General features: G+C 40.3%; 1 protein-coding gene across 1 annotated transcript in view; it reads left to right on the plus strand.

Moving 5' to 3' along the window:
- LOC126266840 (alpha-aminoadipic semialdehyde dehydrogenase-like) overlaps nucleotides 1-9999 on the plus strand; it is a 135648-nt gene extending 125649 nt beyond the window's left edge. The window contains exons 7-8 of the mRNA XM_049971408.1: nucleotides 4702-4911; nucleotides 9227-9999. Of these exons, the coding sequence (XP_049827365.1) occupies nucleotides 4702-4911; nucleotides 9227-9442 (426 nt within the window). The 3' untranslated portion in view covers nucleotides 9443-9999. The remainder of the gene's footprint in view (nucleotides 1-4701; nucleotides 4912-9226) is intronic.
- Nucleotides 10000-18741: the final 8742 nt, after the last annotated feature.

An 18741-nucleotide genomic window follows, 5' to 3' on the forward strand; every position in this document is an offset into this window, starting at 1 on the left:
CCAGGAGTCAAAATGACAAGATGGCCGCCGCCCCAAAGCAGTGGCACCATGGTCGGGTGAGCTCGGTAGACCTCGTGAAGCATTAGTGAGTCCATTGTCCAGGGGCGCAGCCTGTGGCAAAACGATCGCGGTTGAAGCTCTAGGCTGTGTTGTCAGTGGCAGTCACACAGCAGTGCGCAGGACCCGAAGTTGCATAGTTTGAGGTGCTGTCCACGAGGGGAGGGCTAAGAGCTGTCATTACAGGAACACGTGATGCTCATCACACATGTGCTCTAAAATGCTGCCATGTTAGGGGGGTGTGGTCCTGTGGAACTGTCAGTACACGTTATGGTAGACTTGATAGGTCAGTTGCAAGGGTAGCGAGAGGTAAGCACACAGAGGCTCAATTGCTGGGACTACAAGCAGATTCGGCACACTTACTGGCCTTACTTTGTCCTTGTTGCAGTGTCTGTAATTCCTTTGCTGCATTGGATAGCTGGAGCTGAGTTTTGTGGAGCCAGAGGGAGAGCTTGAAGTTTTCCTTGCGTAGGTGAGTGATGTTTTCAAGCTCGACAAGGCACTTGTGCATTGTTTCTTGTAACGTCATCGACAGAGATGAGCATGTACGGATGAGATGAGCCCGGCCAATGTGTCACGGGGGGGTTTGCTCAACAGAGCACAGGGGAAGTGAGTTTTGGATGGGTTATGAAACACGGTATTTCCTACTAGGCCTGGTGAAAGTTTGTGGTGTCGCAAGAATACAATGCCTAGTATAGGTTCCTCAATATTGCACACTAAAAAAGTCCATTCGAGTTAGCAGTTTGTGGAGAGGAGTGACATGGGAGGTTGAACCCGAGCATTGTAGTTTAGTAGAATTCACAGCTTGCAGTGAAGTATGATGAGGGCAGATGTTCGACGACACTAAGGATGTAGGCAGCAGCGAAACATTGGCGCCTCTGTCCACTAGGAAAAAGTATCCCAACGAAATGTCTTTAATATAAAGTCGTCCATAATTTTCCGATTGTTCCCCTGACAGAATGGAGCACTGTGAGGTGCCTGTCATGTTGTGTGCAGGAGGCGACACCCGGACCTACCCGCGATTTGCGTTTGGGAAATAGCAGGGTGGTCTGCAGTTCCATGCCACTTCACCAAACTGGGTGTGGAAGTAACAGTAAAGGTAGTGCGGCTGCCTTTCCTGCGGAAAGTTCATTGCCAGAAGCGGTGGCCAAGGTTCGGAGGCTGCAGCCTATTCGGTTGCAGGAGGGGACGTGACCGAGGGCAGAGCTGGTGACATCCCAGCTGTTTGTATACTGTGTCCTGGAGTAAGCGGAATGGTTGGTACAGTGCGTCCCTGGCCGCAGGACGAGGAGACTGAACCTGAGACTTTCCAGGTAGGCAGTGGCTGGCAAAATAGAGCAGTGATGCCTCATGTAGTTTGTCAAAATTTTCATTCATTGCTCGACAGGTTCGGGGGCCTTCTGAGCCAGAACAAAGCAGATGTGGGGAGGTAGTTTATCTGTTGAGATGGCAAGGAGACCTGTGTCTGAGAGTAGATCATCACTGACCAGGGCCCGTAGCCACCTCCAAAGTTGTGAAGGGTTGTCGTTGCCTAGTTGCTCGATGTGGAGCACTTGCCGTATTGCTGTCTCAGTTGAGCACACAAGCCGACGTAGAACTGTCTTTTTGGCTAGAGTGTACCGGGTAGCTGAGTCCGGGGCATCGACCAGGTCAGCAATCAAATCCTCCTGGTCATGCAGGTGGGTGATAAGGCACAGAAATCTGGTTGATTCGTAGAGTCTGAAATGGTCGAACACTTCGTCCACAATTTTGAACCAACTTGTTTCCCTGTCGGGATTGAACAGCGGCAGCGTCGGTAAGCGTTGTGGAATGTTTGGAAGAATAGGGTGAGTTGATTTCGTCAGGGCACTGCCTGAAATGAGCTGTTGCTGCTGCAGTATTACAGGAGAGTGTATCTCCAGTGTATGTGGTGATGAAGGCTGGTCAGGTGGCAGCATGAAGGTGACACATTGTGGTTGAGCGCGATCCGTCGTGACGCAGAAGGCCGACATGGGTGAGATACCATAATGTGTCAATTGTGGTTGCGGAAGTTCAACTGAAGCTGGCACAGGGGCGTCAGGTGAGAAATAGTTCAAAGTTTGAAAATGCGTGCCAGTCCACGGAAAACTTGACATGCGATCAGAGTCACAGGCTGCGGAAGTGCAGGCCGTCCAGAAGCACAGTGAGGAAATCGATGTTGAACATTGGGCAAAATGTGTTAATGTTCACTCTGCATAGTCACTTCATTCAAAACGGTGTGCGGAAAAGGTGAATGTCGTGGCACAAAACACTGAGGTGTAGCAGTATGATGAAGATGGAGGTCAGGCACATATAACAAGCCATTGTTCCTGTTGCAGGCCGAGGTATTGAAGGAGGAAGGCATGTGCTGATGCTGAACCAAGGCAGGCACGGGCATAGTTGGATACTGAGGAGGTTGACCTGTGAACAAAGCAGTTCCAGCTATGTGGCAGGAATCCGCGTGGTACTGTACGGATTGCGGCGTGGCAAACTGTTGTCCTGGAGGTGGTAGGTTATCCAAAGGATCATTTCCAGAAATCGGAATTAATCCTGCACTGCACAGAGATCCATAAGAGGTAACTGCACTGTCGATGAGGGAGGGCACATGTGGTGGGAAGAAAGGCATCTGACAGCCAGAGTCATGCACACTCCTAACCTCACTTATTGTTGCAGGCACAAAAACGTCTGGCGAAACGGGTGTAATCGACAAGTGAGAGGCATCATGTTGCTGTCCTGGTGGGTGTACATTGCCCACAACACAATGCATGTTGATAAAAAATCCTGCGTTAGGCATTGGGCCGAAGCCATTGTTCGAATGTTGTGTTGATGTGATACACGTGCCAATAACTGACGCGGAGGCTGCGGACACAGTAAAATGACAAAAACGGAATACGATACACCTGAGGGTCACCAGTGAGGTCGATGCTCGGGTGTGATACACCAAACAACACCTGTGAAATGACAAATGTTGTATACCAACTGTTATGTAAACACTGTTTGGTCTTTCACATCAGCATGACCACCACAAAGTTATTAGTTAAAACCAGTGGGCATAGGCAGGTGGCGTATATTGTTAAAATGCAATATCCTGTTGCAGAACATGCTCTGTAATGTGACAATTGTGACCTAGGTGCCTGTTTCATCACACATGCCATCTGTTTGCCCTTTTTAACTCTTATACAATGTTTTGACAGTAATGTTCCACCTTTAAGTGCTCAGGTTTTCAAATCTCATCTGGTGCAGTCCCCAACAATCAGTCTTTCCTTCTCATGCTGCCCTGTAAATCTTCTCTGATATGATGTTCTGGGTTACTTTTATGAATTCTTGCCCTTTTCGTAAACCTAATCAGTCCCTTCCCTACACCCCCCTTCCTTCCCCTTCAACCCTTCTGCTAGAATAAGGAGCCACTGGTTCTAAAAGCTTACAAACTTTAATACTTTTCATTTGTTTGTTTTCCTGCCACCACTTGGTGAGTAGATTTTGTATTTATCCAATTACTTGATATTTTCAAAAATTAATTATTTTCATACGAAAGTTTTAGGATTGACCAGCTACTGGACCATGAACGTACAGATCTATGGTCTTACATTTACCCAGCCAGTGAAAAAGACACCTTAGTATAACATAACACAGACCAAAAGTTATTCTGAAGCAGAAACATGTCTGGTATAGTAGAAATGTAATTTCAGAGTTTAATTAGGGCTAATACAAGACTTGTCAGTAACTATCTCTTTTATTTCGCCTAACTTTGTCGTTTTCCCAAATAAATGCTCAATGTTATCACTATGGTAGAAGTATGAGGGGACTTCAAAAAAGTAAGTTACACATTATTGCGGCAATCCAAAAAATTTTTATTGAATGCTGCACTTTACACCTCGAAGTGACACACATACCTTACACTGTTTTTCAACGTAATCAGCAAGACTCTGAGAACAATGACTGGAATGTTCTACAAATTGTTCAGTTTCTTCATAGTAGAAATACACTCCTTGGGCAAGGAGTCATTTGAGTACTGCTGTGAGAACATCCTCATCCTTAGAAAAATCTCTTTCCATCCAGATGTTCTTTCAGCTTGCTGGAAAGATGGAAAACACATGGTGCAAGATCTGGCTTTTATGATGGATCACTGTCACCCACATGTGTGCAACCTTGATCAAATTGTTGATGCCTTTTCAGTATGCCTGAACATCAAATTGTATTTCGTCCATATAGCACCAGAATTTCATGGAGAATCTGTGTACAGTTTAGACATTTTGGCCACAAGACTCATACTGCCCCATGTACTTCAGTTTTGGAGCATGTTTCCAATTGCTGTGCCATTTCATTCTCACATTGTGATGCACCTGTTATTTGTAGTGTATTAGAGCTGTGTCTGCAGGAAACCCAGAATATGTTCTCTCTTCTGATGGTGTGCCATTCTTGATGGGCAATGGCTGTAGCGTGGAATGACCTGCTTTTGAAAGTCTCTATGCTTGCATCAAGTATTACTACTTTAACGTATTTTCCACAAACCTCAAATTCATCGTAGTTACTAGTTTCATACTTGATTACCTGGAAATCTATTGCTTTCTTATTATACCCAATATCATCTATAACTAGGAAGACTCTCACAGAATAATAATAAGTTGACTGACCTTTACTTCACAGGTTGTGGATAGACCAGGATTTTTTGTTGAACCAACAATTATAACGGGACTGCCACATGATGCCAGTGTAGTGCAAAAGGAAACATTTGCACCAATTGTCTATGTCCTGAAAACGGCAAATGTTGATGAGGCAATAAAATGGAATAATGAAGTTAAGCAAGGTTTATCATCCAGCATTTTCACATCAAGCCTGGAAACTGTTTTTTCAAAGGTAAGTACACCAATCCTGGTTGAATATGACATGTGACTTTCTTTAAAATATATGTAACTTCTGTGTCTTCTTTTCACATAATTCTTCAGGAAAAGGCAATCTTATTCAGGAGTTTTGTCAGAGAGGAGATTGTCACTTGGTCTCTTGGAGAACTTCATTATATGCATTCTCCTCTCTTTCTCTTTCTCTCTCTCTCTCTCTCTCTCTCTCTCTCTCTCTCTCTCTCTCTCTCATTCACTCACTCACTCACTCACTCTCTCTCTCTCTCTCCCTCACACACACACTGTAGAATTAATGTTTAGGCAGTTTCAGATATCTAATTTCCATTGGACCAAATTGATCTAAGATTGCAAAGTGAATGTGTTGTTGTTGTTGTTGTAGTAGTAGTAGTCTTCATTCCAGAGACTGGTTTGATCTAGCTCTTCATGCTACTCTATCCTGTGCCAGATTCTTCATCTCCCAGTACATATTGCAACCTACATCCTTCTGAATGTGCTTATTGTATTCATCTCTTGGTTTTCCCCTATGATTTTTACCATACACTCTGCCCTCCAATACTAAATTGGTGATCCCTTGATGCCTCAGAACATGTCCCACCAATCGATCCTTTCTTCTAGTCAAGTTGTGCCACAAGTTTCTCTTCTCCCCAATTCTATTCAATACCACCCCATTAGTTATGTGGTCTACCCATAGAATCTTCAGCATTCTTCTGTACCACCACATTTCAAAAGCTTCTATTCTCTTCTTGTTCAAACTATTTATGTCCATGTTTCACTTCCATACATGGCTACACTCCATACAAATACTTTCAGAAACGACTTCCTGACACTTAAATCTATACTCGATGTTAACAAATTTCTCTTCTTCAGAAACGCTTTCCTTGCCATGGCCAGTCTACATTTTAAATCCTCTCTACTTTGACAATTATCAGTTATTTTGCTCCCCAAATAGCAAAACTCCTTTACTACTTTAAGTGTCTCATTTCCTAATTGATTCCCTAGCATCACCCGATTTAATTTGACTACATTCCATTATGCTCATTTTGCTTTTGTTGGTGTTCATCTTGCATCCTACTGTCAAGACACTGTCCATTCTGTGCAATAGCTCTTCCAGGTCCCTTGCTATCTCTGACAGAATTACAATGTCATCAGTGAACCTAAAAGTTTTTATTTCTTCTCCCTGGATTTTAATACCTACTCCTAATTTTTCTTTTGTTTCCTTTACTGCTTGCTCAATATGCAGATTGAATAACATCGGGGAGAGGCTACAACCCTGTCTCTCTCCCTCCCCAACCACTGCTTCCCTTCATGCCCCTTATAACTGCCATCTGCTTTCTGTACAAATTGTAAATAGCCTTTCGCTCCCTGTATTTTTACCCCAGCCACCTTTAGAATTTGAAAGAGAGTATTCCAGTCAACATTGTCAAAAGCTTTCTCTAAGTCTACAAATGCTAGAAACATAGGTTTGCCTTTCCTTAATCTTTCTTCTAAGATAAGCTGCTTTCTGTACAAATTGTAAATAGCCTTTCGCTCCCTGAATTTTTACCCTAGCCACCTTCAGAATTTGAAAGAGAGTATTCCAGTCAACATTGTCAAAAGCTTTCTCTAAGTCTACAAATGCTAGAAACATAGGTTTGCCTTTCCTTAATCTTTCTTCTAAGATAAGTCTTGAGGTCAGTATAACCCTCACGTGTTCCAACATTTCTACAGAATCCAAACTGATCTTCTCTGTGGTCTGCTTCAACCAGTTTATCCATTCGTCTATAAAGAATTCATGTTAGTATTTTGCAGCCATGACTTATTAAACTGATAGTTCAGTAATTTTCACATCTGTCAACACCTGCTTTCTTTTGGATTGTAATTATTATATTCTACTTGAAGTCTGAGAGTATTTTGCCTGTCTGATACATCTTGCTCACCAGATGATAGAGTTTTGTCTGGGTTGGCTCTCCCAAGGCTATCAGTAGTTCTAATGGAATGTTGTCTACTCCCGGGGCCTTATTTTGACTTAGATATTTCAGTTCTCTGTCAAACTCTTCACGCAGTATCATATCTCCCATTTCATCTTCATCTACATCCTCTTCTTTTTCCATTATATTGTCCTCAAGAACATTGTCGTTGTACAGACCCTCTACATACTCCTTCCATCTTTCTGCTTTCCGTTCTTTGCTTAGAACTGGGTTTCCATCTGAGGGCTTGATATTCATACAAGTGGCTCTCTTTTCTCCAAAGGTCTCTTTAATTTTCCTGTAGGCAGTATCTATCTTACCCCTAGTGAGATAAGCCTCTACATCCTTACATTTGACCTCTAGCCATCCCTGCTTAGCCATTTTGCACTTTCTGTCGATCTCATTTTTGAGACGTTTGTATTCCTTTTTGCCTGCTTCATTTACTGTGTTTTTATATTTTCTCCTTCCATCAATTAAATTCAATATTTCTTCTGTTACCCAAGGATTTCTACTAGCCCTCACCTTTTTACCTACTTGATCCTCTGCTGCCTTCACTACTTCATCCCTCAGAGCTATCCATTCTTCTTCTACTGTATTTCTTTCGCCCATTCCTGTCAATTGTTCCCTTATGGTGTCCCTGAAACTCTGTACAACCTCTGGTTTAGTCAGTTTATCCAGGTCCCATCTCCTTAAATTCCCACCTTTATTATTATTATGACTTTGGTATTATTGTAATTGATGGGGCTGAAGCTGCCTTATTTATACCTGCTCTAATGCTATTCTGGTAGCTGTTACATAATTTGGTAAGGCTATCTTGGGAGCACAACTGTATATTTTGGACAGCCCCATTGTAGTATACAGGTTCTTTGTTAGTGATGTACATGTTCAGTAATTTTTGTGTGACATTCATTCTAAGTTGTGCCATTTAATTGACCATGGCCTTACTTTTATGAAGAAGATTTGTAGTCTCCTTTCAACATAGATGTAGTGTTGCATCTCATGAACTTTGAAATACACACAGAGATTGCAATGCTGACAGCATGCACATTTTGTACAAATATGTTTGTTATAATCCTTTTTGTCATTGTTCTACTTACCATGATTTTTCCCACTCAGTTATTGAGCCTCAGGAAGAAAATAACATAACCCTGCTACCATTTTTGTATATGGTTCCTGCAAGCCAGGAAGCCCCTCTCGTGCCCTTTCTTCACTTTCCTTAATTCTACCAATGGATTTTTTTTAAGTTTATGTTTCCTATCTATATGACATAAAGTACTTGAGGATGCTGTTTTCCCCTTTTTTCCAATCTGCTGGATCTCTAATCACAAAAAAGTCTAAAAGTAAAGAAATATGAGATCTCATTGCCGTTTAAGGGACTTCTTTTCATCTTAACTCTCATGTTTCATCAAATTAAGTCTCTCAAATACCTGGTGTGCATTATACAGCAAATCACATGAGAATAGTATTTAGTAAATGCCGTGAAGCATTTATTCAAATCTGATTGCTATCCTCACCTGACAAGCTTCACCATAACCATTATTCTGGACTTAGGAGTCTTTTCCCTCCAACTCCTGCAAAACCTCGTCTGCTGTCTATGTTTATCTCAATGTACTATTGCACATGTCCTCCTAAGGGTTAACTACTGCATCCATCAGTTCTTTCACTCTACTTTAACCTCATATCCTGCACAAAATTTATTATCCCGACTGTTTTACCAGTTAAGCATTTTTTCCATTGAATGTGTTTCTGCCTCTCACTATACAATATCATTCAAGATTGCAATCTTATTAATCAACTGCTTCAGTTATTCATTCCATTTAACAAGAAACAGATTACCTAAAAATCCTAAAACTTCCCAGAATCAACTTCCTCTCTTCAACTGACTTGAACTATACATTTGTCTGTTCCTATAATTGTTCATCAGTCCAGATTATTGTAACTCTTGCCCATCTAAGCAGCCCTGTTGTAAAAATTTGCCCTACATTCTCTGTCATTATCAACAACTCAGGTACCACAACAGTTGAAAGTACAAACACAAGATGCATGGAGACACATGATCTATCAGCCTAATTTGTAGTAGTACTTCCATAATCACAGAAGCAACAAATAAACTGAAGTCACTCACCTGAATACCAACTAAACAAGCCAAACCAGTTTTCCAAATTCATACAGCACTTTGTATATTACCTTTGTGCTTGACGCAGGAGATCTAGCCAGCTTCAAGCTGGTGAGATATTTTAATGTCATCTTTAATTCTTCATTAATATACCCAAATCCCTTCCGTTAAATAATAAGTGTCTAGGTGGAAATAAAAACACAATTTGTTATTCAGTTGGACAAATAAGTAAATATTTTTCTTCTTTTCAGTGGCTTGGGCCAAAAGGCTCTGACTGTGGGGTCGTGAATGTGAACATCCCAACAAATGGAGCTGAAATTGGAGGAGCATTTGGTGGGGAAAAGCACACTGGTGGTGGCCGTGAATCTGGTTCTGATTCCTGGAAACAATACATGAGGCGTGCTACTGTGACTATTAATCACAGCAAGCAGTTGCCTCTTGCTCAGGGCATTAAGTTTGATCTGTGAAATCTAATAAGTGTAAAATGCAGTATAATGTTCTACAATAACTCTACAGATCTCTGATAATATTAAATAAAACCTTTAATCAAACAGAAATGGATATAAATGACCTCCATTGACAGATGTTTGAAAATTTTGTATTATGAATCACATCCAGAACCCATGACTAGCCTCTTATAAAATGAAAACAGGTTTGTCTTGATATGATAACTGTTGTTTTATTGAAGGAAATATTTCATTTGATAAGTACTTTTTTATAGGTACAAGGTGGGCAAAATAAAACCATTCTGGAAAATAATTCATGCACCTTAAGATATACAATAATGCTCATATCATCAACAATTGGGCTGGACAATGTAATATAGGTTGTGTTTGTTAAGGTGCATGAAATAGTTTTCTGGGTGAGTTTTATTTTTTCTAACCTTACTTTGAAATTGAAACCAGAAAACATTTTATATTATGTACACTACAGTAGACTGATAACAGGCAACTTTGTTAAATTGGGAAGAGTTACTATGGAACACATTCAGAAAATAAAGTTTAAGTGATTGTCTAAATTAAAATCGTATTATTACACAAAATTTATTACCTAACACACATATTAGATACATAAAGCTCACTTCTAGTTTTAATTTCTGATGACCAGAAAATATTTAATTTGTTTAAGGACAAGAAATGTCATTCACCTTAATAAGTACTGCAAAATATAAATATAAGAAATACAAAATGTATAAATTTACAGTCACCTGTAACTTTTGAAGATACAGCTCTTTGAAAATTTTCCTATTAATTTTACATATCTCATTTATGGTTATAATGTTCTCGCATTTCTTACATTTTATGAAAGATCTTTCTTTACTGGAAAAATAGTTGATCATAGACTCCCAAAGTTAAATGTAACTCGCATTTTCTCACAAAACAAACTGCAGAAAACTTCAGCAATACATCACTATTACTACTTACTGGTATCTCTTCTTCATAATTCATTCTTACCACTGGCATTTGAATTATTCTTCATCCATTCAGGACTTCAACTGAACTGAGGTAGTAGAAATGATGGGAAGTAGTTTTAGTCCTACTTCTTTCATTACCTGCGGGAAGATGACAAATAATGCAATGAAATATCACCATCTGAAAATAAGTAGTCAGTAGCGCAAATGCTTTGTTTCAAAATTAATTGTTTCGCATTGGCTTCTTAGTGGAGAATAAATTTGAATTATATAGTAAAATATCACATAATTTAATTGTTGATGCAACTGCCATTCAAATACATCAATGTAAAATGAGCTGTTTCCAGTACTGTCTCAAATGTACATATGAAAATGAACACCAAAGAGGAAACCTTCTTCATAATTTCCTTGAATCCATGGTCTTCTGTGAGTGATTTCCACTGCCTGGGGCTTAGGATGAGTCTTGACAATGTTGATTACCTATACTTTGACTTTTGTACCATCATAAATCATGATTATGCTGCTACCAACAATTCATGGAAATTAGTCAGCTTCGAATATGAAACATAAACTGAACTGACTCACCACATTTTGCGCAATTGTACATGAAGAAATATGTCCAGATAGGATAAAGATACTATTATTTATTAAATGAAAAACATTTAACACTGAACCAATCTGAGAACTATTGTATCCCAATGAATGAGACAGAATTAAAATTGTCAGACTTATCAAATAAATAAAAGTGTATAAATTTAAAAAGTTTTTAGTGTAACCAGATTTTTGAGTGTAATTGGATGTTTGTTCTCATAGTGTACAAAATAATGAGTGTAAATAACCACCAATCAGAGGCAACTGAGCAATTAATTGTGTATTGCATTCTGTTACAAGAATCAATGGTTATCTTTAACTCTGCTCTATGCCATTTGAAGACAAGTGATCACAAACTGGATGTCAGTGTGTCTCCAAGTGTAGGTCTCCTCAATAGTGTAAGAAATTGCTATGCCTATTATCAGTCATTTAGAGCCAAGTACAATCTAATTATTATTGTGCAGAAGATGCCGTGGGCTGGTTTTTTTCTTATACATTGTCTGATCAACCAGCATTTAACTATCACGACAAAAATCCAGGCTTAAAAAAATCAACAATATTTATGGAAATATTGTAACACTGCCAGACCTCCAGTGAATTTATATTAGATATTGATACACCAATTTATGGAACAACTTTACAGAAATAGTTTGCTATATGTAACATGTTTTAAAAATGGAATGTTTACTAATTAAGATAATAATGTTTATTTCCACTGCTTATGATTTTGTTAATTAAAAAAGAAATTTAATAGGCCACCATACAATACAGTGTATAAAGTGACACCATGCTTTAGAAACTTACAATAAATTTATTTCAGTCTTACTGGACTTACAACAGGCTTAGGTCAAAGAATAAACAGCAACTAATTAGAAAACAATATTGGTATCAGATTTTTTTAAAGACTAATTCATCATTTCTGATCACAATGGGCAACATCTCTATGTTCTGCACATACTGTCACAGACAAGGGAAGGCCACAAGCTAAAGTCCAATGATACTGAACACACATGGATCTAGCAACAAATAACCACAGATGAGCCTCAATGATGTTAAATAGTACTGCTGTTACAATGACATTTTCACATGGTGTCTTCTGAAGTAGTCTGACAGTTTATATTTTAATTATTATTTCTTGTAGCCTTGATACAACCCTCTGCCTTACTTCTTCACTTCCACCTAAGGATAGCGTCACTGTTGTGAACACCCCTGATTGACATTTTACTTTCTTAAAGTCAATGACAGGAGGTGATCCACGGCACTGAAAGAAACAAAAAACATTCATTTAACTTCACCATATTCACAATCATGTGAAATGTGTACCTGTAACAAGAAAACAAATCTTTCTTTGCTTGTGTGTGAAACTCATGATGGCAAATAGAACTCTGTTGTTCTCAATACTGCATGCAATGTAGTTCCATAATGGCCTTGGCTTCTTCTTATTGTGGTGTTGGAGTATTTGGGTCAAACTGTACTATCAATATGAAAATGCCACAGAAGAAATAAGATTTCTGTAACTGGACACAAACATGACATAAGAATTGAGGTCATTGGACAACACATTTATATGACATTTTCTGCTCCTCATGCAGAAATAAGAACACAAATCAGACTGAAGTAACAAAATCCTCCCTTCCACAAAGTCCTTCATCCAGCCACAAATTTCACTTGATAGCCCATATCATCATACTTTTGACAATAAGCTTTTCAGATAACAAGAAATACTGCATTTACCTGACTGCCTTTATCCAAAGCTTTCAGAATGTCATGTGAGAAAAGTGAGAATTGGGTTTCACGTGACTGATGTTTTCAAAATTCAATTCTGATTGGAATTGAGTAGGTCATTCTGTGCAACTTATGTCATTACGTTTGAACTCAGAATATATTCTAAGATTCTACAACAAATCAGTGTCAAAGACATTGAAAGCTAATTTTGTGGATCACTTCTACTACCTGACTTGTAGCCTTTACATACAACCAGAATTTCTTTGGGTTCTGTGAATGATCATTTAACAACATTCTGCTACAGTAGTCACTGAAGGCATCATGCATTGCTCTGTTGAAAGCCAAACGTTTTTCATTCAGCATCTCTCTATCTATAGTTCTATGCTTTGTTTTATACCTGTTATGCACTAATCTCTGTTTCTTTAGAACTTTCTTTACAGTGTCTGTATACCATGGAGGTCTCCTCTCATTATGAAATCATCTACTGGGTATTTATCTATCCTGTGTATGATCAACCATAGTTCCTCTACATGATCCTGCCTTGTGCTGGAAGTTTCAAGTTCCTGACTGAGATATGACAGTACTGATTTTTTATCTAGTTTACTGAACACATATAACTTTTGTTTGCTTTAGTTGTCCTATGTACTTTGGTAATCACAGTTGTGAGAACAGCTTCGTGGTCACTGATACCAGTTTCATTATGGACATACTCAAAGCAACCACATCTATTTATTGCCATTAGATCCAGTATATTTCCATCATGATTGGGGTTCCCAACTATCTGGTCTTGGTAGTTTTCAGAGAAGCATTTTGTAAAGTTTCACAGGATGGCCTCTTACACCCATCACTAAAAAACTGTAATTTTTCCAATTAATTGTTGGGTGATTAATGTCTCCACCAATGTCTACAGTATGATAGGGGAAGTTATGTGCAAGTGATCTATGATTTTCTCTAAAGTTTTCATTTACATCAGGATATGAGTCTCTTGGCTGAGAGAGGGATCCATTTTCTTCATTGTTCTACTTAAACCATCATTTTCCCAACTCAGTTATTTAGGCTCAGGATGAAAATTACATAATTTTGCCACAATTTTTGTATGTGGTTCCTGAGAATTCAGGAATTTCCTGCCAGATTACTCCATCAGTTTCCTTAAGTCTGTCATAATGGGTACCCTAATGCTTCCAGTGTTGTTAATTTCTTTGTATTTACATCCCATGTTTGTAGGATATAAGTTACTTCAGGATGCTGTTTTTTTTCCTTTTTCTAATATACTGGATATGTAAGCACAAAAAAGTCTCAAAATAAAGCAGCACATGTAAAAAAGATATATGTGGTCTCAGGGGTACTGAAGAGGATTTAAAAAAAAAAAATTCTCTCATGTTTCATTTAATTAAGTTTCTCAAATACTTCTTGTTTATTATACAGCCAATCACTTCAGCTACATGAGAGTTCCATCCCCAGTGACTGTAGACATCACTCATATGTTAATTTGTAGCGTACCTTTGTTTGTTGTAGGGGGTCACCAGACCGAAGTCTGTTTCGATGCTGCTCTCCACACTAGTCTATCCTGCACTTTCCTTTCCATCTGTAAATAACAACTGTAACCTACTTCCATTCGAACTCATTTGCTGTGGTCAATCCATTGTCTCATGCTAAAACTTTTACCCTCCCACAATGGCAAAAGTTACATAGTGGACCAGTCTCACTTTTTTCATAATTTATGTACAATATATATTTGCATCAAAATACTCGTTAGAGATTTGTGCATTACTTATTTATTAAAAATTTAAATACACAGGATTACAATAATATTTATTTTGTATTTCACTGTGGATCAGGTTTTGACTTTTTAGATCATCCTCAGACAAAATAACATAAAATAAATAGTCCATACAACATCAGAAACAGTTTATAGTTGTACAAACACTGGTTTTCCAATGATATGTGACCTTTTAAACTACACATATAAATGAAAACCTCAAGCATAATTAAATACACAGAAAAGCTATAAACAAATAAACCTTATATTACATTCACAGAAGTAAAAACCAGAAGAATATACAGGACAAAATAGCACACAAATGAGTACTAGCAGAGACAACTCTGGGTTTTATGGAAAAAAGAACTTGTAAATGTGATCAATAAGCAGTGGGGAGGCGTGAGGGGTGGGGGTGGGGGTGGGGGTGAGGGTGTGGGTGGGGGTGGGGGTGGGGGTGGGAGTGAAGGTGGGGGTGGAGGTGGTGGAGGGGGAGGGGCAACAGAGGAAAGATGGAGACAGTGGAATGTGGGCGGAGGATAGTTCTACTGTTTACAAGAAGCATATTATGTGATAATAGGAAAAATATTAAAAGCTGCTTACACCTCTAGCAAGGGTGGATAATGGAACTCTGTTTCATCATTAAGGATTAAGTCAAGATTTTGTGATTGCTATCTACTGATAGCCAGAATTTCAAGTGAACATAGTTTTCTACCTTTTATTTGGCCTATGAAGAACATCACATTTAATGTCATAAGAATGACAGTTATTCAGAGAATAGACAGCAAAGGTGTAATTCTTTATTTTCTGTCTCCAGCTTCCTTCAAGCTCAGTCAGTATAGTAGTTATAGCTCTACCTGATTGACTCACACACAGTTCGCTACACAAATTGCACAGGAAATCCTATAAATTCCACTATGTTATAAAGTTGGAGTCTTTACTTTTGAACAGAATGTGGACAACCACTGTTATCGAAAGCAGCTGTTTATTTCCTGGATTTTACTTTGCACACAAGTACCTGTGATGTCTTTCCTGTGTATACCATGGGAGCCATTTGTTGTCAGTGTGATTTAGTTAGTATCTTCTGAGGAGAATAAAGAAGTGCTCTTCCCCTCTGCCTCCTCTTTCTACAAAGTATGCTTTCAGTTTGGATAGGACAGTAAGCAATACTTTATACAAAGGTGTCGGCTATGTCATGAGGCTGGCACATGGGAGACAGGGGCTGTTTATCAACACGTGGCATCAATCTGTGTGGAGGAGGTGGGTGTGTTGCATGTGTGAAGGTGGGATTGGCATTCAGGCCCATGACCAGTACACACGGCGCAGGGAGGGACAGGCATGGTGTGGGTGGTTTGTCTGTCGCAGAAAACGGTTTGTCACATGGAAAATGTTTCATAGGGCTGACCTGAGAAGCAGCGAGACCGGAGCCGGTGGAAGAAACTTGTCCTGTTGCTGGTGTTATGACTAGAAGGTTCTGCAGCTGAATGCAGGCAGAGGCAAGCTCACTGAAAGTGACTGAAATGCAGCGGTGGAGCTCGTCATTCTCCCAATAGATTTTCATCACAGACTTGCACTACGACAGTAAAACATTCACACTCTTCACAATGCCACCTGTGAGAGCAGAACACTCATGCACTAAACTATTCACCAAGAGAATACTTTAGCAGGAAAGCAAAAGGTGAGTGCACTGTATGTGTGTATTCATGGTGGTGCAGCACCATGCCTTGAATGACATTCGGAGAAAGTTAGTGTGTGACAAGAAATCCATCCATAGGATCAGCTCATCTATATCGGGTAGGTAAAATGTCAAGGTGAAGCACAAGGATTTGATGGGTGTACTTTAACTTTAACTCAGCCTGTAGTTTTTATGGTCAAAGCATCGATTGCTGAGAGGAGCAAAGTCGACGGAGAAAATGCAGGCAGAGCCATCAATGTAGGGATTATAGATACGATCGTGCCCTTGTTGACCAAAAACTTGAATTTCGAAGAAATGTCTGTTACATAAAATGAACCATGTACAGAGTGCAGCATAAGGGGGACACCTGTCTGATTCCCAATAGGGTTCAGCTTTTACTGTGCTCTGCACATGGCGTTTGGGTGCTTGTAAGGCAATCTACAATTCTGTGTTGCATTCCTGAAGACCTTGTGATACCAGAAGTATGGCTGAGTTGGATGTGGCAGAGGTGGAGACTTAGCAAGACAGGGCAGCTTGTTGTCATTGATTGCTTTGGGTAGGTATACTGACATGTACAGGGTGTACATGATCTGGTAATGTTCGGAGAGCAGGGAGGGTGAGTGCAGGCCACCAAGCATCATGGAGGATGGAGCAGTGGAGCAGGCCCTGCCCTACCAGCAAACGGGTGACTCTCCAGTGCAGGTGTACCAATCTGTGGCAGAGAACATGGAGATTGGCGCTGTCACAGGAGAGAGTACAACTGATCAGTGACCCATAAGCGTGACCTGATTGACTCGAAGGAATGTGGTATCAGGTGTATCTAGAGATTGGTGGGTAGCTTATCACTCCACACCACCCGGAGCGTTATATCCAGCATAGTTACTTGTTCATCAGCAACCATAGGCAGCACCAGAGTTGTGATGGTGTCCAGTCTCCAAGGTGTTCTTCGTATAAGATTTTTAGCATGAGCTCACAGGTGAGGCACTCTATAATCATCTTCTTGGTGAAGTCGTACTTCAAAGGCAGGGAGAGGAGCAGGTCACAGGTGTGTCATGAGGCACAGGAACATGGAGTTATCATCAGAAATGTGGTATAGCTCAAAAATGTACTCTATCAAAGTGAACCACAACACAAGGTTGTTTTCTGACAGCGGCAGTAACATTGGTAAGCATCCAGGAGGAGGAGACAGAGGAGCGTTAGGAACCTTCGGGAACACTGAATTGTCCTTGTGAGCCACAAAATACCATTCCAGCCAAGGAATGGTAGCATGGCAGTCCAGCACATCAGGCACAGGCAGTCCTGTGGAGAAAATGGGCATAATGGCAGAGGGGGGTATAGGTCCAGAAACACGTTTGTCACAATTCCCATGTGTGTGATCACTGAGCACATCTGTCATGTTACAGAAGGCCACTGTGGCAGGCACGGTCAGTACCATGGAACAAATGGGCGGCAGGAGCTGGGGTCCTCAAAACTGATACGCTGGCCAAGGGGGTCGTGTTGAAAAGTTCAGCTTTGGAGAAAATGCAGAATGCCATCCATCATGACAGCCACAGGCGCTGCTGTGGAAACAGTGAGCCAGTTTACGGCAGGAACCAGAACACTTTGTGTGGGCTGGGGTGGAAGGGGCAGGGGGTGTGGGGAGGGGTGGATTTTGAATGTGTCCAACATGAATTACAGTTCAGGACATAAAGTGACAGCAAAGTGCGGTGATAGTATGTCACCAGATGGGGGTGGGAGTATGCATCCATCAGTTGCACAATACTAGCAGCAGGTGCTGGCCCATACAATGAACTTGCACTATTATGGTCAACCACCTGCAGAGAATTCCCGTGGAATGCCTGTGGTGCACTATTAGTGATTGTATGTCCTGGCTAGTATTCATGGGAGTCATAATAGGTGTGGAGGAGAGCAGATTGAAACATGTTACATGTTGAAGTAATGGCAGCATTGCACACGGCACCACAGTAACAGTTGTGGGAGCATGCTGTGAATGAATATTCAGCTGTGGAGGCAACCTGACCTGTGTGTTCAGATTGCGATTGCAAGAAACACTGTTCTGAATATTGGCTGAGTTGAAATGCACATGGTGACAAACACAATCTGGCAATACAAATCCTGAGTCCATTGTTCTAGCCAGAGGTGTAACAAACAGCCATTGTGGCGAGATGAACATCTCATGTGACGTGGGTGTAGTACATGGATTGTAGTCAGCAGGAGAAAATCCAACTGCGGGAGACGTGATGAATACATCTGGAGAGTTGGTTTGAACTTCCAGGTCCATGGGGAAAGTGTTGTGTGGAGAAACCATGGCAGCAAACAATCACTTGTAGCACAATGAACCAGCTCGGGAGACATGGAATACACTCAAAATTCATAATGGGGTCACCACTGTGGGAATGGAATGGGTTACTATCCCCCCCCCAAAAAAAAGCCTCTAAGCACTATAGGACTTAACATCTGAGGTCAGCAGTCCCCTAGACATAGAACTACTTAAATCTAACTAACCTAAGGACAACACACACATCTACGCCCTATAGCTGCTCGGACACAGTAGCTGGCAACTATCCCAAAATCAAACACTTACACTTCATATTTCAATACAGGTGTA

Source organism: Schistocerca gregaria, chromosome 4 (genome assembly GCF_023897955.1).
Source record: "Schistocerca gregaria isolate iqSchGreg1 chromosome 4, iqSchGreg1.2, whole genome shotgun sequence".
In the NCBI taxonomy this organism is placed as follows: Eukaryota; Metazoa; Arthropoda; class Insecta; order Orthoptera; family Acrididae; genus Schistocerca; species Schistocerca gregaria.